Source organism: Phaenicophaeus curvirostris, chromosome 5, assembly GCF_032191515.1.
Source record: "Phaenicophaeus curvirostris isolate KB17595 chromosome 5, BPBGC_Pcur_1.0, whole genome shotgun sequence".
NCBI lineage: Eukaryota > Metazoa > Chordata > Aves > Cuculiformes > Cuculidae > Phaenicophaeus > Phaenicophaeus curvirostris.
The window spans coordinates 1,041,116-1,065,311 of NC_091396.1; the positions used below are offsets into that span (position 1 = coordinate 1,041,116).

At 53.6% G+C, this 24,196-nt stretch overlaps 1 protein-coding gene across 1 annotated transcript; it reads left to right on the forward strand.

The window, feature by feature from the left end:
* The first annotated feature begins 13,085 nt into the window (after positions 1-13,085).
* On the forward strand, positions 13,086-23,492 carry LOC138720671 (1-phosphatidylinositol 4,5-bisphosphate phosphodiesterase beta-2-like). Its single transcript, XM_069857020.1, has 7 exons — positions 13,086-13,092; positions 19,054-19,138; positions 19,549-19,673; positions 21,393-21,547; positions 21,992-22,156; positions 22,986-23,085; positions 23,343-23,492. Exons 1-7 carry the CDS (start codon positions 13,086-13,088, stop codon positions 23,489-23,491), a joined length of 786 nt encoding a protein of 261 aa, XP_069713121.1. The 3' UTR covers position 23,492.
* Positions 23,493-24,196: the final 704 nt, after the last annotated feature.

Genomic DNA, 24,196 nt, shown 5'->3' on the forward strand with positions numbered 1-24,196 from the left:
TGCTCCAAACCCTCCTTCTCTCTCCTCCTGCGGCAACACAAGAAGGAAAGCGCTCTTCTGGGGTCGCTCCCAAGCGAGAGTGAAATAGAAAAGTTTCGAAAAGTGAAGTTGCGACTCTTTCCCTTTGCTGAAACCCAAGGGTAGGGAAACCTCTCCTGTAGCCTCTCTCTTGTCGCTGCCGCACTGCAAATCCCACTGCCGGGCTCGGTGCTGGCTGCAACAGCGGCTGCATCGCCAGCCCCCACGCTGGGTGGGAGCTCAGCCTCTTGGCACCCGCTCAGCAACGCTGCCCGGGGCCAAGGAGACGTTCACGTGTGGCCAAAAGCCTCCGAGCAGCAGCCGGTGGGAAGGGAGGCAGCGCAGGAGCCTCCGAGAGTTTGCGGTTTGCCTTCACCAAGCAGCGAAGCTTTGCTTCTTGGTTTGCCAAGCGGCTCCAAGCAGCCACAGGGGGCAGAAAAAATATTGTTAGGGAAAGAGAGAAGGGGTGCAACTTCATTTTTTGACCCCCTGCCCTCTCGCCTGTGAACGAGCAGGGAGAAAAATGAGCTGCACACACAATGCAGCAGCAGCGCTGGCCGAGCTCTGGCTCGAGGGAAGGGGACCCAGCGCTCAAGGGCTGCGACCTGGTGGGGTGAGACCAGCTCCTCCCCACATGCCCAGCTCAGCCCAGCCACCCATCGCATCCCCAGCCACCTCCCAGCCCCAGTTCTTTTACCGAAAGGTGGATCAGAAGATGCTTCAGCAGCCCCCAAAGTGGTCACGATGACTGAGCACCCCGGCCTCGATTCTTGTCCCCGGTCTGGTCAGGCAGCAGGTCTTTCTCCTGTTTCCCCAGGTCTCTCTTCTGTTTCCCCAGCGCAGTTTTCCCAGGTCTTTCTCCTGTTTCCCCAGCACAGTTTTCCCTCCCGGCCACGTCAGAGACCTTCGCAGCCGAGGCAACTCGATCCAGAGGAACCCCAGAGTGTTATCTAGGACAAGACGCCGCCTGTGCCCTCCCACCCTGCTCCCCTGCAGGCTGCACGTAGGGAGCTCCTTTAGAAACAGAGGCGGGGAAGGTAAAAAAAATTGCTTTAAAAGCGTTTATTTATAGGGGAATCATTTTAAAGGGATGTTCTGCAGTTATTGAGGGGGCTCGGGTTGAGCCCTTACTACACACCTGCGAATCCACAGAGCAGGAAGCGCTGCCAGAGCTCAACTTCTCAATTCCACCGCCTGGGCACTGATGTCCATGCAAAGGGAGCAGGAATTACCTGGGAATCGCTCTCCAGCTGCCGGGTTAGGGGGATCACGGCTGAGCCACGAGTGATGGACGTGGGGGTGGGTGCAAAGAGCTAAAGGGAGGGATCACAGCTCTCACGGGACCCCCAAAACCAGCTATCAAGGTTACAGACTACAAATTAGTTAAAATAAACGGGAAAAACATTAAAGAAAAAGAAGGAAGAAGGGATGATGCTTCCACCAAAGAAGTTACGGGCAAGCTGATGGGACTCATGCTGATCAACACATCCCAAAACCTGGAACAAGGCAATGAGCAGATGTCAATAAAGTCCCATCCACGGTGATTCCAAGCTGTGCAGCTGCAATTCCCTGTTCCTCAGCCCAAAACGGGCTGGGTGATTGGGGGTGTCTGACAGGGTTACTTGGAGCAGCAGCAGCTCAAAGCTCTGTCACAGGATTCGGTCCTGGCTGTGGGATGCCGGGGGCACGAGTCATTCCCAGATGGGATTAGAGAAACCCAGGGATGGGGGGCCCGGCGGGTGCTGTTCGTGGGGCCGATGAGAGGGGTGGGAGGGTAAAACCTTCGCTTAGAGAGCAGCTCAGCTCTTCCCAGCACACCAGGGGCAAATCCTGCTGGAGGGTTCAGCAACTCAATACTTCTCCAAATTACCCACCCCAGCTCTGGGAACAGGCAGCTGCGGTGGGGCTGGGGGCTGAACCCTCTCCCCACCCTCCCAGCGTCTCCTTTTCTTGGTGTGGAGGAACAGTTTTTCTCATTTTCCCACCCAGCACAAGTCGCAGTAGGACCTGGCTCCCTCAAACAGCTTGAAGCCCGGCTTCGCCTCCCTTCATCCTCCTCAAACAGCCAAGAAAAACCACAGTTCCTTGACTAGTTGGAGAGGGAAGCTGGGAGGTGGGACTGGATGATCTTTATGGCCCCTTCCAACCCAAACCATTCCATGATTCTAAGAAAATACATTTTTGAGGTGGTTGGATTTCCAGCAAGCTGACCTGTCCCTCTGCCTGCAGGAGTTTCCAACAGTTCTAAGTCCCTTCTCTGCAAAATGGGGCATCTATTCCCCCTTCCTGACTTCGCAGGTCTGAAAAGACTCGAGTTTCCCAGTTTGCATCCAACAGGGCTTTCCTGTGGGGTCTGAGGGCCACGAGCACCACTGCGGAAGGGCTGGGGCTTACAAACCTGCCAGGGCTTCTGCTGGGATGGGGGCGATGCAGCTCCCATCCTCGAAGGGATGGGGTGTGCGGGTGGAAATGCGTTTAACACTCCAGCATCCACGAGCAGAGCTTGGGAATTGAAGCTTTTTGGTGAAACAGGGACTAAGGCTTATTCCCACGGGGATTTAGGATCAGCTTCATGTGCAGAATGCCCTGTGGATAGGGTAGAGCATCCTTTGGAAAATCAAAGCATCACAGAATGGTTTGGGTTGGAAGGGACCTCACAGCCCATCCAGTCCACCCCTGCCAGGGGCAGGGACACCTCCCACTGGATCAGGGGCTCTGAGCCCCATCCAACTGAAGTTTGACCCGGTTCACCTCCTGCTCCCAAAAACCCAAATCTCAGCCCCAGATTTCCCCCCGGAAAGCAATCCCGAATTTCCATGAACTCACAGGCAGTGTCCCAGCTGTTTATAGAGGCAATAAAACGCAGCGGGACTCGCATTGAAAACGTGGGCGTAAAAATAGTAACGGCCTCTGGAGACGGCAGCTCAGGACCATTGTCTCCTGTCGTGTCCAGGAGTTGTTTGCATCCATCCATCCATGCTCCCAGCCCATCAATGCTCTCAAATGTTGTTTCAGTGGCATCACCCTCCTCAGCGAGGAGAAGGATGCTGCTCGTGCACCCCACAGGACCAAACCCCTCCAAGGGGGACCTGGATTTAACCCACCCCTCTGAGCCCCTGAAGCTGCAGGCTCTACTCTGAGGAAGGCAAACACCTTCCTCTTCCTCCTTCTTCCTTTCCTCAGCCCTGCAGAGCCCCGACTACAGGGATTTAGGGTCAATAGCACCATCCCCATGCATCCCCCCTGAAGACTCTTCAGCCCCTGGGTCCCCGCAGAGAGACCAGCCCTAGGGCCACCTCGGGGTTTTGTACCCAAGAGGGGAACCTCCCCCTGCAGAGGCACCCAAGGCTTTCAGCAATTAGCAATTGGCAGCCCTGATGAGCTACTCAGGCCTCTCTGGAAGCACCTGAGCTCGATATAAATGAGCTCTCTTGCTAATTATAGTGGGTGAGGGAGGCCAAGCAGCCTCCTGGCCTCGGCGAGGGGCTGGGGTGGCAGCAACCACACCGAGCTGCTGGAGAAAAGCCTTTCTGGATTCCTGGGGTGTAAAATAAAGCGCTGGGGTTAATTTGGGACAAGGATCCCCGCTGTGCCGAGAGCTCCTCTATTCCCAGGGCTGGGAGCCGGAGGACGCTGTGCCGGGCAGCTGGTCCTCCTGCATTCAGCATCTTGAGGAATTGATGCTGAATAAAGGGGGTCTCTGCTGCGCCCCGTGTTGGACTGACCTGGAGACCGAGCCAGCACAGAAACATTGACCGAATTCAGCTGGGAACGAGCGCTCCCAGCCCAGAAACTGAGTCCTGTGCTGCATCCAGAGCCGTGGGAGCAGCAGGGAGGGAGGGGATCCTGCCCCTCTGCTCCGCTCGGGGAGACCCACCTGGAGCCCCGAGTCCAGCTCTGGATCCTCAGCACAGGGAGGACACGGAGCTGCTGGAGCGAGTGCAGAGGAGGCCACGGAGATGATCCGAGGGCTGGAGAACCTCCTGTGCGAGGCCAGGCTGAGAGAGTTGGGGTTGTTGAGGCTGGAGAAAAGAAGGCTGCAGGGAGACCTTAGAGCAGCTTCCAGGGCTGAAAGGGGCTCCAGGAAAGGATCAGGGAGGGAAGCGAGAGGATAAAGAGGAATGGTTTTAAATTAGATGGGGGAAGATTTAGACTGGACATTAGGAAGAAATTCTTGGTGCTGAGTGTGGGGAGGCCCTGGCCCAGGCTGCCCAGAGCAGGGGTGGCTGCCCCATCCCTGGAGGGGTTCCAGGCCAGGTTGGATGGGGCTTGGAGCCCCTGATCCAGTGGGAGGTGTCCCTGTCCCTGGTGGAACTGGATGGGCTTTGAGGTCCCTTCCAAGATCGCCAGCTGGTTCTCCATCCAGGGACAACCCTTCCAGCAGTAGTTCTGGCGCTGACCATCAGAGGGGAGCATTGCCTCACCTTTGCTACGCTGCAAATTTACATTTATAAACACAAAAGCTTGTTGGCTTGTCTTATACTCTATTTGCTTCCTCTTCTCAGCATCTGTGACAATTTTGCTTGTAACGAGGTGACAAGAGCTCTGAAGATCGTGGATTTCTCTCACAGTCTGGATTTGAGGCTGCAGTCTCAAGGAATTCTGCCCAGCAGCTTTCCAACATCTCAGACCCCTCATGGACAGCAGCTCCTGACCAAGAGCTCCCTCCCTTATCAGGTGAGTGGATGTTTAGCAGGACACCTTAGTTTGTGTTTCCTTCTATGTTCTTACAGGACATTCTGCAAACTGTGGAATCTCCAGTCAAGAAATACTGACTAAAGGGTTTTTATCTGATTAAGTCTGTGGTGTTAAGTGAAGGGACCAGCAGTGCTCCTGAGCACCTGTCACTGCTGCATTTACTCAGGAACCTACAAGAAGACTGGAATTATACTTTCTGAAGCTTCCTTGCTCAGCAGGCCTGGAAGGTTCTAATGTGAAGAGTAATTCGGTCTGAGATGTGTAAAGGCACCAGCAGCAGGGGCTTGCGGACGTTGATGGAAGTTGAACTTTCTGATGTTTGTTGTGATTGCAGGTAGACCTGGTTGGCATTGCAGATATCATCCACCTGATGCTGTTTGGGGAACATGTCCAGGTCTATCAAGAGAACTCCATCTGGAAAATCAACCACGATGTGTCCAAGTAAGTCCTTTTGCAGAGGAGGCTGCTGGGAAAGAACAGACTGCTTCCAACTTCCTTCCCTTTCTTTGCAGCAGGAGACTCTTCAGCACTTAGAACACAGAACTTGGTGCTGCTTTTGCCAAAACCAAAAGGGAACTTAAGCTTTGATGCTACTGGATGACTTTGTTGTGTAGTGGCTGTTGTGTGGGAGCCAACGCTAAGCTCACTATGAACCTAGCGGTCCAGTTGAGATGGTTTTGCTTTTTCTGTCCTTTTAGACCAGAGTGCAGGGAGGACATGGAGCTGGTGGAGCGAGGCCAGAGGAGGCCCCGGAGATGATCCGAGGGCTGGAGCACTTGTAAAATGCAACAACCGTGACCTCCTTATCTTAGGAATCCTTATCTTGGGTCCTTTTAAAAAAGGACCTTGTTATTTTTAAGTCTTAAGCAGACTTAAAGCAGAACTGGCTGGTAGAGCCACTGATCTTACTACCAGTTCACCAAAGCACCACAGCCCCGGGGAAGTGCAAGGCAGAGCACAGGATGGTTCCTCTAGGGCCAATGGCACTTGGTTACTCCAAATCTCCTTAAAAGCTGATGGAATGAACGCAAAGCACCGAGTCAGTGTCTTAAAGACTTCTGGAGAGGCAGAATGTGAACTCTGAGCAAGGGTTTTTTCATCTGTGAGGTTGTTAGAAGGACGACAACCTGTTTTTCATGGAAGGGGGTTATATGTTGCCATTATTCAAGAATGGATTTGGAGATTTTTCACTTCCAGCTTTAGCTGTTCTATTTTCCCTGCGCTATTTTAAGGAAATTCATCTGTGCAGTTTGTCGGGTAGTTTATAGAAGCTCTGTTTGAATTTTTAGGGCTATTTTTGTCCCTCATGACTCCTTAGACGCCCTTACCAACACGGAACCACCTCCGCTATGCCTCTTGCTTACCTCAGTCCATGAAGGGAAGGGCCTCAAGGCTTGCGTGTTGCTATTATTGTCAGGTTCTGCGTGATCTCATTGTTGTAGAAAAGTGCCTTATATTGTAGTACAGGCCAGATTCCTTCTGCTGCTGCTCTGAGTCACTTCCAGAGAGCTGAGGCTGAGAACTTGTTCAAAAGCCGATGTAGCTCCTGGCTCGAGAGAGACGCGCTGCAGTAGTCAGCGGTGGTGCAGTCTCTGCCTTCAGTGCCAGGCTGAGGAGCAAAGGGTTAGCTCTGAGAGCGGTTTTCTGCGACTTTAATGAGTTGGTTAACTTTTTATTCACGTTGTGGGTAGATTGGTGAGAGAGGGGTTTGTTGCCATTGTGGAATTTTAGAATGGTTTGGAATGAAAGGGATCTTAAAGCCAGTCCAGTTCTACCCAATGCTGTGGGCAGGAACACCTCCCACTGGACCAGGGGGCTCAAAGCCCTGTCATTCCAGGCCCTTGTAAAATATCCCTTGCCAGCTTTCCTGGAGCCCCTTGCAGCCCTGGAAGCTGCTCTAAGAGGTCTGTCTCCAGGCTGAACAACCCCAGCTCTCTCAGCCTGGCTTCACAGCAGAGCTGCTCCAGCCCTCGCATCATCTTTGTGGCCTCCTCTGGACCTGTTCCAACAGTTCCACATCCTTCTTATGTTGGGGATTCCAGAACTGGAGACGGAACTCCAGGTGGGGTCTCAGAGTGGAGCAGAAGACCAGAATCCCCTCCCTCACCCTGCTGGTCCCACTGATTTTGCAGTCCAGGACACGATCGGCCTTCTGGGCTGTGAGTGCGTGTTGCTGGCTCATATGGAGCTTCTCCTCCAGCTCCAAGTCCTTCTCAGGGCTGCTCCCAATCTCGTTGTCTCCTAGCCTGTATTGAAACCACAGATTGCCATCCCATCCTTCTGGGATGACAACCGCGTGAAATTATTACTTCAGACTTCATTTTCCCAGGGTGTCCAGTGCCAAATATAGATGGAAATCTTGACAGGCCTATTGCACGTGTCCTGTTTCACTGAAAGCTGCTCTCTTTGCTGTAGGACTCCTCACGGTGACTTCTGGAGTAAACTTTTTGGGCAACTTCTGAATGCGGGCGGTAAGTCCACGGTGCCTCTGCTGAGGGACCTGAGAGAGGAACTTGGTGCCATGTTTGACAGCGCTTTCCAAGAACGTCTCTGTGAATCCTTAGCTGCCCTCCTGCTTGACCTGCCTGTGATTCCATAAAGGACAAATCCATTTTGTGTTATGGAAAGCAGTTTCTTGTTAGCTTTATTTATTGTTTTTCAAATGATTGTAGAAGTTTCTGCACTACCTGGGACTCACTAAGGAGCGGTAGCTGTGTGCTGATGTGAGATGAGCCGCCTCCACCTGCTGGGAACTGCTCTGTCTGAGCACTTTGCTAGAGAAAATCGCTTGTTGTAACTGGCCCTCCCATTCTCCTGTAGCTCCTTAATGTGTTTGATACCCAGTTCACGCTGCTGTCTCAGAACCATCTCTGTCCTGCGTTTAGTTGGTCTTTTAATCAGTGTTTCATCAATAAAGTTGTATTTTTGAGAGCGACTGTCGTGTCAAACGTTACTGTGGGATGGTTTCCAAAGGCTTGGTTTGGTACCCATGCTGTGATTCAATGATTCTTTAGTTTATATGAAAAGAAGCCCAAGGAATGTGATGGATCCCAGTTGCTTGGAGAACAAACCTTGAGCAGAGATACTAGTGGAGGCCTGAAAGCCCTCGCTGAGCTCCTCGCATATTGGTGGGATGAATTCATAGGATGGAATGGAGACCAACCTGTGTGGAAGAGACGCAGAGCTCCTTGGGAGGAGAGCCAGGAACAGGCAGCAGAGACGCGTCTGCTCTTTCTGTTGCTGCCAGTTCCTCTTTGTTACATTTGTTTGGTCCTTACAGTGAGGTCTGTAAAGCTGCTGCTAAATGCTGCTTGATTTACAGTATTGGCGAGCAGGGGAGCTCTCTGGGCTCTAGATCTGATCCTAGAGTTCTGCTTGGCCAGAGTCAAGGGAACAGGAGACAATGCCTGCCCCTGCTCCTTTCTTATCCCTAGGATAGTGCTGCAGTGGAATGTTCTCCAGAGGCTACAGGGAGGGTAAGGGGATGGAAGAACTAGGCTTTTAACTCTTGCAGCAATGAAGAGCAGCCTGACGGATGCTCCGGATGGACGCTGCAAAGCAGCCCTGCAGGCAGGAACCCACCCAAACCCAGATACTTCCATCCCAGATCATGGAAAACACGGTCTGCTTGTCTGCTTCTGGGACCCTAGGGTTTGTTCTCCGAAGCAAGCTATTTGTAGGGACCCCCTTTTCCTCTGCTTTGGTATAAACCCTCCACTTTGATTCAGAAACGATAAAGGAGCTTGGTCAATCGTGTTGTCCACTCTGCATTAAGAGGGAAGAGTTCTGGACACAACAACTGAACTCATTGAGCCCCAACAAATGCTACAGATAAACCATCTCGGCTGATTAAACGCGTATGAGATGTACAGATACTGTGAGTGGGGGTGAGAGCCACAGCTCTGAGCCATGTTCTGCTCCCTGAGCTCTGGTGGCCCCACGTGGCTTGGAAGGAGCTCCTGCCGTGTTAGAGCTCATCAGGGTCACTGCCTGCAGCTGGGAAACAACAGGTGACCCCCGTTCCTTCTCATTAGGGGTTGTGGTGACCACAGCTCCTCAACCTTCCTGCTCCTCCTGGGCTCTGTGGTGCAAGCGAGAAGAGAAAGCAGCTCTTGACAGCAAAGCACAGAAAAGTAAGTAGAAGAAGCTGCTGGAGCCATCAATAAGGATCAGAAGTCTAAAATATTAATACTTAGAAGTGATTTTAAAGTGTGTCTGCTGCAAGCTCTGAGTCTCTAGTGCTTGCTAATGCTTTGCAGCATCAGAGATGGTGTTGAGGGAATGTGTCGGTGAGGAGCTCTCATCCCCTGCTGCCCTAAAAAGGTACGGAACCTGACAACCCCTCAACCTGAGAGAACTGCTCAAAGTATTTCCAGGGCCTGGAGCGACAGGATGAGGGGAATGGCTTTAAACTGGAAGGGGAGAAGGTTTGGATCAGATGTTAAGAAGAAATTCTTCACGCTGAGGGTGGGGAGACTCTGGCCCAGGCTGCCCAGAGCAGGGGTGGCTGCCCCATCCCTGGCGGGGTTCAAGGCCAGCTTGGATGGGGCTGGGAGCCCCTGATCCAGTGGGAGGTGTCCCTGCCCATGGAATTAGATGGGCTTTGAGGTCCCTTCCAGCACAAATCATTCCATACAAGCCGGCTCTGAAAGCCAGAAAAATGAATTGTCTCTTGGCAACCAAAAAAAAAAAAAACCCAACCAACCTCCCTCTTTCTGAGTGCCGTCCAGGAGCTACAGAAGGAGCTGACATGCCAGGAAATGGTAAATAATTGGCTCCTTTATCAGACTAACCTGTGGAAAACACCCAGCCGCCTCGGGGCAGCCCTCGGGGTTGGACTCGGTTTCCAGCTCCGGGTGGGGGAGAAGCTCCTGCAGCCGCTGCCTCGATTGCAGGATTGGAACCTGCTGGGCTCCCTCTGGGGCTCCCGCAGGAGGCGGGGGGGGCACAACTGCAGCCTCCCAGCTCCCACCAGGCTTTAGAAAGCGTCCCCATTGCCACCTCCGGCAAGTCTGAAGCCTCAGAGGAGTTCGACCTCCCTCCTGCCGCAGGGAGCTGCCTGCGAGAAGCCTCAGCTCCGTATTTTGAGCTTGCTCTTTGCTCGGAGCCTGCATTCTGGCTGCTCGGAGCCTGCATTCGGGCTGCTCGGAGCCTGCATTCGGGCTGCTCGGAGCCTGCATTCGGGCTGCTCGGAGCCTGCATTCGGGCTGCTCGGAGCCTGCATTCGGGCTGCTCGGAGCCTGCATTCGGGCTGCTCGGAGCCTGCATTCGGCTGCTCGGAGCCTGCATTTGGCTGGAGGAGGCAGGCGAGCTCCCCCGGAGCAGCCCCGAGCCCCCTCGCAGCCCAAGCCGCAGCCCTCAGCTCCCAGCCCGGGGCACCGCAGGCTCGGATCTCCCACCCTGAGGCTTCATCCTCTCTGCGAGCTCCCTCCCCGCCCCCGGGGGCTGCTCTCACCCCGCAGGCTCCTCTCTCGGGGCTGGGACCGAGCAGGAGGCAGCGCGGCTGCAGCTTTTTGCTCCCTGGGAGCTCCGTTTCTCTCCCGTGCGGAGCATCCCGGAGCTCCGAGCTGCCGGCACCAGCCCCCGAGATAAAAAAAAGGGTCCTGGAAAGCGCCGATTCGCCTCCTCACAGACTCTTGAGGCTGGCAAAGAGCCTCGAGGCCAAGCGCGGAGCCCCGGGCTGCGCTGCGCGGCGGCACCGAGCTCCCCGCGGGGCTCCGAGGGGCTTTCTCCCCCGGCTCCTCCAGCCACGAGGGTTTTTTCCCCCCGGTGGGGGCTCAGCCCCTCTGCTGGGGGCGTGGGGCTCGTTTTCCCCTCCCCGGGGCCGTGTCCGAGCCGCAGGGAGTCGGTGCTGGAGCGAGGGATGCTCCGCGGGGCTGAGACGAGCCCCGACCCGCAGTCGAGGGGGAGAAGGAGCTGAATCCACTCCAGGAGCGTTTCCCGGGGCTCTTCTCTCCAGGTAAGGCTGCTGCTCGCACCCAGGTGGCTCCTGGAGGCTTTTTGCCTCCCCTGAGCCGCGACAAATCTCTCCACGCTCCGTTTTTAGGCTGGAAAGGTAAAGAACGATAATTTTGTGAGGTCTGGAGCCGCAGAAAAGATGCTTTTCAGGCTCTCGTTTGCGTTCTAGCTGTGAATAAACCAGCTTCTAAACCAGCTTCTTAAATAGAGCGATGGGTGTTGGGGGAATGAGGGGGAAATTTAGCGAGTTTATGGTTTATTAATTCGTTTATCGCTTTTGGACCTTGAGAGAGCGTGAGTTGTTCTGTAGGAGGCGAAGCGAGGATGGTTCCTGCCTGGGGAGCCTGAAAGTTTGCAGCAGGCTTGGTTTGGAGCGATGCTGCTGGGAGGAGGGCGAGGAGGTGGGATGCTCTTAGAGCAGCTGCTTGAGGGACACCTGAACAACCAGGTTATTGCTGCTGAAAAGCGTTTGTGGAGGGGGCAGAGGCAGAGGAGCTGCTGGAAGCGGCTGCAGGCAAGATCTGTTTGAAAAGCCTCGTGAAAGGTGGAGGAAAAGCCCCTGGAACGCACAGAGGCGGCTCTGGGAAACCTGGTGAGTGACACCTGGAATGCTTTTTATCCTCAGTTCCCTATCTCAGAGCCCTCCTGGCTGGGGACCCTCCAGCCTGAGCGATGTATGGACGGGTTTGGGGTAGGAATGAGAGTCCCTCATCGATGTCCGCGGAGCAGGGATCCTAGGAAGGTGCTGGAGAGCATCTCGCCGAGCCTGGCAGGACAGGTGAGGTGTAGGTGTGACTCTGTCCTTTCTCCTTACACGCTGTTCGTTTGCTCTTGGGAAAGAAATAAAAGGTGCTCGATAAGCCAACCCGACTTATATTGAGGGGAGCCAACGTGTGCCCCCAGAGCGGAGAGGGAGGAAAGAGCCTCGTCAGGCCTGGGAAGGGGAATCAGAATCCTCTCAGGCTCTTCGCCTCCTTCCCGCGAGGCAGGGAGGGGAGTTTGCCTGGGGAAGGGGTGCCGGGGCCAGGATTCCAGCAGGGAATGGGGGCCAGGACGGGGGTCGGTGCCAGCGGTTGCGTAACTTGGTGCTGTCTCCGCGGGCGGCTTCGCGGGCGCAGTTGGTGCTGTTGCTGCAGTTTGATTCCACTTAGGAGAAACAGGCGAGGTGAGGCGTTTGCTGCCAACTCCGCAGCGAGGAGGCATCGGTTCTGCCCCCGACACGTGGGGAGCAGGAATGAATAACTCCTAAACCACAACTCTAGGGCGGCTTCTGAGCATCCTGGGTACTGAGGTGCGGGATACGCTGTGATCTGGTTCATTATCCAGGGGCAGCGAAGGCTTTGAAGAGGTGTTTACGCGGCGTGTGGACGCAGTGAGTGTCCAGCTCCCAAAGGAAACGCGTCTTGGCATCTTCTGCTTGTGTCTTTGGAGAGGGGAGATGAAATGCTAGAGGGTAGGGGGGCCCTGGGCGTGGGAGCAGGGGGAGCACAGCGGTTCAGCAGCATCAACGTGCTCTGAGCTGGTGCCCACGACGCAGCTTTGAGGGCATGGAAGATGCTGCTGCTTTTCGCAGCATCGCTCGACCCCGATTTAAACTGGAATTCTGCATAACCAGTGTCAGTCATGGAATGGGCTGGGTTGGAAGGGACCTCACAGCCCATCCAGTTCCACCTCCCGCTGGATCAGGGGCTCCAAGCCCCATCCACCCTGCCCTTCAACACCTCCAGGGATGCTTTCCTGGGGCCCCTTTCAGTCCTGGAAGCTGCTTTATCTTCCATCTAATGGGTGTTGACTTTAGTACCACCTTCTATTTTTTCTGCTGGTAGGATTTGGTGGGAGAAGGGGCTTTTTGCAGTTGCTGAGAGCTGCAGAGGGAGGCATGAACAGGGGGAAGCAAATGATGCTGCTGGAGAGCAGCGAGCTAGATAAAGGTGCTCCTAATTGAGGAGGAGGATTGGTATTTAATTAAACCTACTGCTAAAAAGCAAGCTCTTAGTAGTAAAATAAATAATAGCAGGACATGAGTAATTCCTCTCGGGGGAATGTCAGAGACAAAATTACTCTGTTGTAATAATGAGAGGGGCGTGTGTGCGATTGCTCTGAGGAACAGGAGCAGGTGAGGATGGTTTCTTCACTGCTAAGAAGTTGAAATGTGGTTCAAGTGCAAAGGGACCGAAGCCGTTTCGGGAGGCAGAGGTGTCGGGGTTACTCAGCCCCCAGTGATGCTGCCCTTGGCGTTCCCAGCAGGAGATCGAGCTCCATCTCCGCGTTCAGTAGCGACGGCAGGTGACGTGTGTCCTTGGGTAGAACCATGGGGTGGTTTGAGTGGGAGGGGACCCTGCTCTTGATGCTTCACTTGATGTTCCCAGCGGAGAGGTGGGAGCTTGAGCTCCGTCTCCGCTGTAGCGACGATGGCAAGTGAAATCTGCGCTTGTGCTCCTCCTGCTCTGTGTGTTTTTAGGGAGTTACAAGTATTTCAGGCCCCAGCTTAGGACAACTGCGCCGTGTGTCGTGCATCTGGAGGCCAGAAAGGGCATTAAACAGCCTTTTGCTTCCTTATTTCACTCCCACCCCTCAGTTCCAGTCGTGAAATCACTGCTGAGCTCTGTCTGCATTCCTCCAGCCCTGGTGCCCGTTCTGGGCAGGAGGTTAAAGAGCGTAAACTCATTAATCTCTTTCAACTCAGTGATACGCTCTGACAGAGCACAGTTTCTTTTCCGTAGCCTAATGCGGCGTTTCAGGTTTTGTTACCCCTTCCACTGCACCCCTTTCATTTCTCTGACGTCCATCTGTTGGCCAGACAAGGGTTAGAAAAAATAGGAAAAACTCCTCAAATCCCAGAAAAAAAAACCCAAAACCAACAAAAACCCCACAAGGAAAGAGAAAGAGGATTTAACCAAGAGCAGAGGAACTGGGACACTGGCATGGGAGCTGCTGCTGCCCAAGGGATGAAACTGAGAGAAGCTGGATGCTTGGGGACCAGAAAAGCAGGTAGAACCTTTTTTCTCTTTATTTTCTTCCTCCTTTCCTCCTCCACTTGCCCCAACCTGGAAAAAGAGCTCGACCAACCAACCACCTCTGCTATGAGGCCGGGCTGAGGGAGCTGGGGTTGTTGGGTCTGGAGAGGAGAAGGCTGCGGGGAGACCTTGGAGCAGCTTCCAGGACTGAAAGGGGCTCCAGGAAAGCTGGGGAGGGGCTCTGGGTCAGGGAGGGCAGGGATGGGATGAGAGGAAGGGTTTGGAGCTGCAAGAGGGGAGAGTGAGATGAGATCTTGGGGAGAAATGTTTTGCTGTGAGATGGGGATGTCCTTGCCCAGGTTGCCTAGAGCAGGGGTGGCTGCCCCATCCCTGGAGGGGTTCAAGGCCAGTCTGGATGGGGCTTGGAGCCCCTGATCCAGTGGGAGGTGTCCCTGCCCATGGCAGGGGTGGGACTGAATGGGCTGTGAGGTCCCTTCCAACCCAAAGCATTCTATGAACACCAAACAGTGCATATTTTATAATAGATTTCCCCAAAATCCAGATGTTTCCTCAGCATCAGCCACGACTTGGAGCACCTTCTCTACCCCCATCGCTGTGGCTGGTGAGGTGGTGCAGGATCTCACCCACTCGTGCCCTCACTTCACACATTTTGCTTGCTGATGAAATCAACCCAACGCTCCTTCTTCATCTCGGGGCCTAAATATTCCGTAACAGCCTCCAGCTTTGTTGTGACACCATCCAATTTCCCAGACCTCTCAGTCCTGGCTCAGGAGCTCCGATTTCTGCAAAATAATGGAGTGGGAGCCCAAGCTGGCTCAGCACGAGGAGCTTGAGTATGACTTGCCTGGAGAGACTTCTTTCCAGAGTCAGCTGGAGCATCTCTTCTTCCGAGCTGATCCCAAATCCCTTGAAAACAGTTGTTTTTTTTAATCCTCCAACTTCCACAAATGCCGGAGAGATTCTTCCTCCGTGCTGGATGTTACAGGGAAGAAGTTAATTTTTGGAATCATCGTATGCGTTCATGTGCTTTCTTGGAGAAGGCCCAAAGCGCTCGTTAGAGAGCGTAACGCCCGGCTTAATTCCTCCAGAAGCCAATCATAAGGCTACTGTGAATTTTAATGAGCACCGAATCAAGCCCCAGAGAGTTTTAAAAGCCAAATTATCCTGATCTTGGTTATTTTAAGCTCTGTCTCGTGCCTTCAAGTCCAACCATTCCCATCAATCACTAACCCATGTCCCTCAGCACCTCGTCGACCCAGCCCTTAAACCCCTCCAGGGAAGGAGACTCAACCCCCTCCCTTGGCAGCTTCGGACAGGGAAAATTGGTCTGCAAATGAGGATAATAATTCCTTTTCCTTACCTTTCGTCTGTTGAGATGAAACTCTGGAGGGTGGGGCCCGACTTCAGAGACTGGGGACAGTGACTTTTACTGTGACTCTCAGGGGACTGCAGAGAATGGAAGAATTTGTTATTTGTCAAGAGAAGAAGCCCATGAGCAGTTGGGACGTGCCCGTACTGGTTTCGGAAGGTTCAATAGGTCTTTTCTTCTTGCAAGTCATGTTTGTGTCTCAGAATGAATTTGGTCTCGTATAGCTAAAACACACCTAAAACTACCACTGAGCAGCATCCAAAACCGGCTGAACAAACAGGCGTTCACCGTGTTTTAGTCCTAATTTATGAGCAAGGAGCTGGAGCAGAGGAGAAAGAGGCAGCACCTCAGCCCGTTGCCTTTAGACCCTGTGCAGCAGAGCCGGGGCAAAACCCATCAAGCAGTTGCGTTCTTGTTGTCATCTGTCAAAAATACCCCCCAAGATAACAAATCCGGCTCTCCCTGAGCTTATTTCATAGAATCCTGGAATGGTTTGGGTTGGAAGGGAGCTCCAAGCCCGTCCAGTCCCACCCCTGCCCTGGGCAGGGACACCTCCCACTGGATCAGGGGCTCCAAGTTTTCGTGCTCCTAGTTCCCGTCGTGCAGCTTTGCTGTTGGGGGCTGGCGAGGAAGAGAGGAGGGGAAGCAAAGGACTCAAAGCAGGGGAAGCAATAGTGCCGCCAGCAAATATTGATGGTTCCTTTAGAAGAAAAACTGTCCCTAAACCAGTATTTCTAACGCTGGCATCGCAGGTGGATGCAGAAGGTGTCGTCGTGCAGGGCTCCACGCTCTGAGATCCTGGTCCAGATTGCAGATGGTTTCACTTGCCTTGCCCCTTCGTTGTCATTTCTTGCTCCGTGCAGTCCCACTTGGATTTTTAAGGTCCCCGGGGAGGTAACCCATCATTTTTCTTTGTCTGCAAACTGCCATGGATGTTTATAGCTTGTTGTAAATACCAGTCATGTCAGAAAGCTCAGGAGGATGGACGTGAGGGGTTTGGAAGGTCAAGAATCCAGTGAAATGCCGCGTGTGCACATTCACAGGCGTGTGTGTGATCTTTGAAATCCCTTCTAAGGCATCTGTGATTCTGTGTACGCGAACGCATCCATCCCTGCACACAGCATACACTGAGAATGGTCTGTTTAACCTGTGCTGAGCTTGAGATGTGTTCTGTGCAGTGACCTGGCCAGCAGGGTCTTCTTCCTTTTAACTGATGGGTTCTCCGGGATCTTCATCTTCCAGCTCCAAACTCCATGTGCACCTCAGTTTCTTCAGTCCTGGAAGAAGAGTTCTCCTCCTCCTCCCCCTCTGGAGTAATTTGGCGTTATCAGCCGAGGGAGGGCTTGGGAGCGATGAGAATCTCTCTCTTCAGCCCGGGGACGGAGCGTTATCTCCTGTCCGGGGCAGGAGGAGCGTAGTGAGCTGTCTCCAGATCCGTGCAATCAGCCCTGACGAGCGAGTTCGGCTGCTGCAGTGAGGAGGGGGAGGGACGGCTTATTTTTAACTGGAAGCGACACAAGTGAGGCTGAAGTAGCTCTCTCTGCCGCCTTGCCGTCACCAAGCCTGCGTGTGAGCGAGCGGCTCAGCACGGTTAAGTGTGGAGATGATGGAGACGGGGCTGGAGACGGGGCTGGCGTGTGTCCCAGGGGGTGTGGGGCTGGGGCACGTTGCGCGGGAGGACAGGGTGTGTTGGATGGAAGGATGGAGCCTGTTGGTGGGAGGGTTGAGCACGTTGGATGGAAGGACGAGCACGTCAGGTGGGAGGATGGAGCACGTTGGGTGGAAGGATGAGGCATGTCGGATGCGAGAAGGGAGCGCGTTGGATGGAAGGAGAGGGCAGCCCAGCTGCTTTGAGTGTCACACACTCCCGTGTCGTACCCAGCAATCCTCGATAACGTTTATCTACTTCTCTTCCCCAGCAGGGCCAACCCTTTTCCCTGCCCTGCTCCTCCCAGTGCCTCTCTCCCTGCCGTTCCTCTTTCCCTTCCCAACTCCCATTGCCGTTCCCTCTTCCATCCTTCATCTTCCCACCCCTTCCTCTCATCCCAGCCTGACCCTGCTCTCCTCTCGCCCCTCCTTCCCCGCCGATCCCTCCCCCTGCTCTGGATCCGCTGGCCGGGGGATTTTCTCTCGCTCCCCGGCAGATGTGGCAGCGTTGGGGACCGTGTCGCCCAGGAACGGCTCTAGCTGGAGTCGGCAACAATCCTAACGTGGTTTCCCAGGCAGCAGGAACGGATCGCTGAGAGAATCTCAATCTCCGACGGCTTTTGTCTCGTGGTAGTGACTTTTATTCTTTCTGTTTGTGCCATTTGGTACCGTACAGCTGTCAGCAGCCATCGAGAGCCTCAAGTCGAGTCGATGATTATAGAATCAGAGCCGCCCTATTTGTATTATTATATTAAAGGGACGCTGCCTACGTTTAGATACAGGTTTGGCTTGATTTGCAGAATCTTCTGTGCATCAAACGTTGTGCTGAATTTCTGTCTGAATTAGGAAAGGGCCTGGTTTGATGTGTTTGATTTAAACAGTCTGCGCTGGGTATTGGAAATAGAAGGAAATAGCTCTTGCCTGCAAGCCACAAGGCGCAAGGAGGCTGCTTAAATCCAGCCCTTCTCCCTGAAATGCAAAATCTACACGGATTATTACGAGCCGTTGCGTTTCAAATCACTATTTTTAGCGTGTGAATCTCGTTTGCTCTGTGTGCAGTGCTCCTTTAAACCACCTGTCTGCTACGGCGGCGTCTTTATGAGCAAAGATTGATGCTGGATAAAGCGAATGTCACAGGTTCCCAGGGGGTTGTGGTGGTGGAGTTGATTCCATTTGGTTGTTTTTAAGATGTCTATTAGAAGCCGATAAAGTAGGGGCTGGCCGTGTCCGTTCCTAGAATTTGCTGTGGACTTAGCAGATGATGCTTTCTGGGTTCAGGAAGCACCTTGTGGTGTGTGGGATCAACGTGTGGTCCCGGGGCTGATGGTCAGGGGTAGGGATTTAATGTAAATCCCCAAGAGTGGTGGCTCTGGTTATGCAAATGGACGTGCTGGAACGCTGCCGCGGCTCTGGCTGGGGCCAAAATATCACCTGGGCTTTAGAGATTTGCATGTTGAAGTCTAGAATTGTTCTCCTTATGGGGAACAACTACCTGAGAGGAGGTTGTGGAGAGGAGGGAGCTGGGCTCTTCTCCCAAGGATGAGAGGGAATGGCCTCAAGCTCCACCAGGGGAGGGTCAGGCTGGACATTAGGAAAAACTTTTTCCTGGAAAGGGTGATTGGGCAGTGTCCGAGGCTGCCCAGGGAGGGGGTTGAGTCCCCTTCCCTGGAGGGGTTTAAGGGCCGGGTGGACGAGGTGCTGAGGGACATGGGTTAGTGATTGATGGGGATGGTTGGACTTGATGATCCAGTGGGTCTTTTCCAACTTGATGATTCTATGAAATCTTCACCGTATTCTCAAGCACTTTATTGCAGCCAAAAAAGACCATCGAGTTATGCCCATCAGGCAGCTCTCCTGCCTGCTCCAAGGCGTGTGGCTGCACAAGGCTGTACTTCATTAAAATGCACCGGCCATTGGTTTGTTGGATGACTTCTTACTGCTTGTAACTCTCCAATAACCACAAATTCACCATGGCTGGTTCTTCACTGTGAGGTTCTTAAAAGTTTGTAGAACCGTATTTTTCCTAGAGAAGTAGATTAGATCTTGGGGAGAAATGTTTTGCTGTGAGGGTGGGGAGGCCCTGGCCCAGGCTGCCCAGAGCAGGGGTGGCTGCCCCATCCCTGGAGGGGTTCAAGGCCAGGTTGGATGGGGCTTGGAGCCCCTGATCCAGTGGGAGGTGCCCCTGCCCATGGCAGGGGTGGGACTGGGTGGGCTTTGAGGTCCCTTCCAACCCAAACCATTCTGTGATTCTATGATAGGAAATGAGATCCAATAGAAAGTGGGAATAAATGGGCCAAGTGCTTGCTGGGTCTGTCAATCCACACACACAGAATGGGGGCCTGCAAATGCCTTTCCTCTAAACGTTTTCTTATCTCCCTTTTCTAGAGAAGAACCGCAGCTATGTCATCTCTTCCTTCACCGAGCTGAAGGCGTATGATCTGCTAACCAAGTTCCCGGTGCAGTTTGTGGAGTATCCTTTTGGCAGCCTTGGCCCAGCCGAGTTGTTTATAAGGAGCGTGGGGTCCTGTGAGGCTTGCGTGAGGCTGAGGAATATCTAGGTGGCTTCTGGTTCCAGAACCAGGTGATCTCTTTGTTAGGGGTGTAAAGTGGGTTGGTGCTGGAGAGGTAGGATCTTCCAAAGTGGCTTGGGACCGATTCAGAGAGATTCTTGAGAGGATGTGTCCTGCTGTAGTGAACACCAAGGCTGCTTGAGTGCAAAGGGCATGGGAAGGGAGCCTGATGTTGCCAGGGCCTCTCTTGTCTGGAAGGCTCTGAGCATTTGGTAGTAGAGCTTAAACAATTTTCCCAATCTGAATGCGCGAGCCAGCCCCGGGGTACACGATGAGTTCTCCAGAGTTGTTTCCGATAGAGCGGCTGCAGATACAACAAGCGACAGATGAGCCGGATCTACCCCAAGGGCACCCGGATGGACTCCTCCAATTACATGCCCCAGATGTTCTGGAACGTCGGCTGTCAGATGGTGGCCCTCAACTTCCAGACGATGGGTGAGCGTCACGTTGGCTTCCAGCTGCTGGGTGGGTGAGGCTGCGCGCTCACCTTCCCCGTCTCTTCCTCCGCTGCTCTTCCCTTCTGCTGCCTTTTCCCTGGGTGCATGTACTCTGCCTGCCTTCTCCCCGAGCGCTGTTCCTTGACTCCGTCTCCTGCAGACCCAAAGCTCTGTTCCAGGCCCAGCACAAACCCAGCACACACGGGTGCTGGTCCCACTGGTGCACGCACCCAGACACGTTCTCCTCTCACCCAGCGTCCGGGTGCCTTCTCTGGCTGTGCTGTTATGGGATGTCAGAGAGAATAACGTGCACGAACGCATCAGAAGCTCCTGCTCCTCCTGAGCTGCTCCCTCTCTTGAAGGCAGCTGGCAGGACTCCATCTGGCTACGGCACTGGCCCGTCTGGGCTGTAATTTCCACTACTTTGACCTGAACAGGGCAGAAAAGCCTTTCTTTGCTGCACAAGCAGCACGAGAAGGAGAGAAAAGCCTCCAGAGAAAGCTATTCTTTACTCCTCTTCTCTCCACAGAGGAGTGTCTCGTGTGCAGAGTGTGCAGGACCAGCTGTAGGGTTAAAAAAATCAACTTTAAAAGGGAGAGAGTGAGAGATTGGTTACAAAGAGGATCTCGTAGTCAAGACAAGTGCAGAAAGCACAAGGCAGTGTTGTCAGGAGAACTGGCAGGGGGAGAGCATGGTCTGAGAGGAGGCTTAAAGTGAGGAGCAGGGGGGTTCAGACAACTATTGACTTCACACCCAAACCAGCAGGTGCTTCTTAAAGCAGAGTGTCAGGGTTTAGCCCTGGCCTGGCTGATTTTGGCAGCTAAAACTGAGCAGTTGAGCACCCAATTCCCTCCCCTCCTACCCCAGGGAAAGGGAAATGGGAAGAGAAGACTTGTGGGTTGGAAACTAAAACTGCAGCTTTAATGAAATAATAATAATAATAGGGAAAATAATCAGAAAATAATAAAATATCTAGAACTATATGACATCAGGTCCTCACTGACTGTATCCCCACGGATGCTGCAGAGCAGACGCAAGGGGAAGGGTCTGGGGTAGGAGGGAGCTGGGCTCAGGAGCTGGATTTGAGACTGCACAGATCCAGGATCAGGAGTAAATAGACAGGCAAGGTCCTCGCTGGGCGTTTGCTGTTGCAAAAGAGGGCGAGGCCCTCATGATCTCTATTTCATCCTAACTAGGACGGGTATGGGTTGGAATCCTCTGCTGGTCTGTTTGGGGTCACCTCTCCTGCCCACCCCTCCCTGCAGGTGTGACCTTTTTCACCTCTTTGAGCTCCACCAGCTCGGGGTGGTCTCAGTTTCCGTAGGAATAAGAACAAGCCTTGGTCTTTCTGCATCCCCGTGTGATCACTGCTAGAGAAGCCATCTGAAAAACATGCAGTTATCATTCAGAAACTGAAGTTGCTCAGACGAGACTTTGCTGAAGTCAGAAACTGATTCTGCTTCAGCTCAAACCACACCAGGAGGTTTTGGTTTCGTTCCACCCGTGCCTTATGGTGCAGGCATCAGCAACCCCCTCACCTTTCTCACAACAGCTGCTGTGATGTTCCTCCCCGTAGGGTGCCGAGAGGCTTAATTAGTTTTTGAAACAGCTTTGTGAGCCTTTAGCGAGCAGGGGCTGTAGACGTACGGCGTCTTCCAGCTCCCTGGTAGCCACCTGAGGAGGTGACGTTTCCCTCGGTGTCTCCTCTGTACCTCAGATGTCCCCATGCAGCAGAACATGGCCCTCTTTGAGTTCAACGGCCAGTGTGGGTATCTGCTCAAGCACGAATTCATGCGGCGCCCGGACAAGCAGTTTGACCCCTTCTCCGTGGACCGCATCGACGTGGTGGTGGCCAGTACCCTGTCTGTCACGGCAAGTACAAACGGCGCGGTCGTTCCTCCCCGACAGCCGCGTCCCGGCCCCGCGGACAGAACTGGCATCTCCGTCCCCGCTATTTGTTACCCAGCAGGGCTCTTGGAGGCAAACGAACCCGGAGAGTCCTGTGGCAGAGGGTTTCCATGGCAACTCCCAGCCTTTTCGCTCTCTTAAATTAATCATCATCGCGTGAAAATGGAAAATTAGCATCTGCCCCACAGAAGCAGCCAAGGCCGCGGTGATGGGGAGGGAGGAGGGTGGAGGAAGCGCTGCAGCAAGAAACATGGGTGGAAGTGAAAGAAAAGCCTCTTGGGGACTGGAAGCTGCATCAGGAACGATGGTTTGGGGTGGGAACAGTTTGACTTTGGGATGAAGGAATGGGTGAGGTCTTCTGTTTAATTCTTTTCAGCAGTTTCTAATTCTGTTTCTTCTTGTTGGTAGATACTCTCTGGCCAGTTCCTCTCAGACCGCAGCGTGAAGACTTATGTGGAAGTGGAGCTGTTCGGGTTGCCCAGGGACACGAAACGCAAATACAGAACCAAACTGACCTCCACTGCCAACTCCATTAACCCCGTGTGGAAAGAGGAGGCTTTTGTTTTTGAAAAGGTAAGAGCATTTGATAGTCATTTAGACAGAGAATCCCTGGCTGGCCACACGTGCTGCCTCCTGAGGGGTCAGTGGTGATGGCAGGGACTGGCTTCTGGAGAGCTCAGTTATGGCTTGAGACACACGAGGTGATGTGTGGTGCTCTCTTGACGATATCCAAACCACACTGGCCCAAGCAACTCTCCATCAATAGTTCCCGGAATGGACACGGGAACATTGGAGGTGTTCAAGGGGCAGGTGGACAAGGTGCTAAGGGGCATGGTTTAGTGTTTGATAGGAATGGTTGGACTCAATGATCCAGTGGGTCTCTTCCAACCTGGTTATTCTATGATTCTATGATTTCTGGGAATAACAGGCATCAAAAGTTTGTGCTGCACATCTCTGGAGGTGTCCAAGGCCAGGTTGGATGGGGCCTGGAGCCCCTGATCCCGTGGGAGGTGTCCCTGCCCGTGGCAGGGGTGGGACTGGGTGGGCTTTGAGGTCCCTTCCATCCCAAACCATTTTGTGATTCTTTCACACACTTTTCAGGCTTCAGATCCAGCAGAATAGTTTTTAGTTAATTTTGTGGGAGAAGAAAACCGGGGGGGGAGGGAGGAGCCCTTCTGGCAAGTTCATTCCCTTCACTGGTGAATTGGTTCATGGAAGCTGAGGTTTGGAGGCTTGTTCTCCCCGTTTATTCTTTAGGTTAACTGAATAGACAGGGTCTTCCTTGGAGAGGCAGCCGTGCTTTGATGGAAGGAGGAGAGAATTAAGTTCTCCTTGGCGAAGCTGGTTTGCTGTTAGGAGTGAGAGGTGAGGATGCTGGTGCCTTACTCTGTTTTTCCCTTAGATCATGATGCCTGAGTTGGCGTCGCTCAAAATTGTGGCCTGGGAGGAAGGAGGGAAGTTTATTGGCCATCGCATCATCCCCGTTATTGCAGTGCATTCAGGTAAGCGCGGTCGCAATTCCTTCAGCTTTTGCACCCTTCAAGTCTCTCCACTGGAAGCTGTGAAGAAGTTAAGAGGCAAAACACGCAGATGTTCCTCATCTCCATTCCTGTCAGCAGTGGAGGCGTCAAATTCCTCCTGTCACAGCCTTGGCTTCGTTCCATGATGCATCCGCATGGAATTTGTTTTGCACTTGGAGCACGTGGACGAGACGGGACAGGGGTTCACCCAGCTCACCTCCTCTGCTTTCTGCTTCCAGGCTACCACCACGTTTGTCTCCGCAGCGAAAGCAACATGCCGCTCACCATGCCTTCTCTGTTCGTGTACCTGGAAGTAAAGGACTACGTTCCCGACGCTTGGGCAGGTAGGATGGGCGTGAGGGTTGCTCTGGCTTTATCCAAACTGTGATCCAGCAGCAATTTCCAGCCCCGAGGGCAGCTTTCCTTAATTCCTGCGCAGGCTGGGACCTGAGCGCGTGCCAGCAGCCTGTCACACCCTTGCTTTTGCTGGAAGAGGCTGGATGCTTGTGCTGTGGCTGTGACTGGATCGCTGTAGGGGCCGAGGCACACGCACCTGGGACAGAGCGGGTGTAACTGTGTCCCGTTTGGCGTGGGGTCGTCTCTTTCCTGCTTCGTCCAGTGGCAGGGGGAGCGTGGAGGTGCTCACTGTCAGGGCCTGACAGCAGTAGGGCTCGAGGGAGCGCAGGCATGTTCTTCCCTGTTTCTTGCTGGTGCTGGGATACAGGGATCTTCCCTTTCAAAAGGAAATGGTCAAAGCATCCCCGAAACCAGAGGAGGCCACGGAGATGATCCAAGGTCTGGAGAACCTCCTATATGAGGGCAGGCGCAAAGAGTTGGGGTTGTTGAGCCTGGAGAAGAGAAGGCTCCAGGGAGACCTTAGAGCAGCTTCCAGGGCTGAAAGGGGCTCCAGGAAAGCTGGGGAGGGGCTCTGGATCAGGGAGGGCAGGAATGAGATGAACGAAATAGTTTTGAGCTGCAAGAGGGCAGATTGAGATGAGATCTTGGGCAGAAACGTTTTGCTGTGAGGGTGGGGAGGCCCTGGCCCAGGCTGCCCAGAGCAGGGGTGGCTGCCCCATCCCTGGAGGGGTTCAAG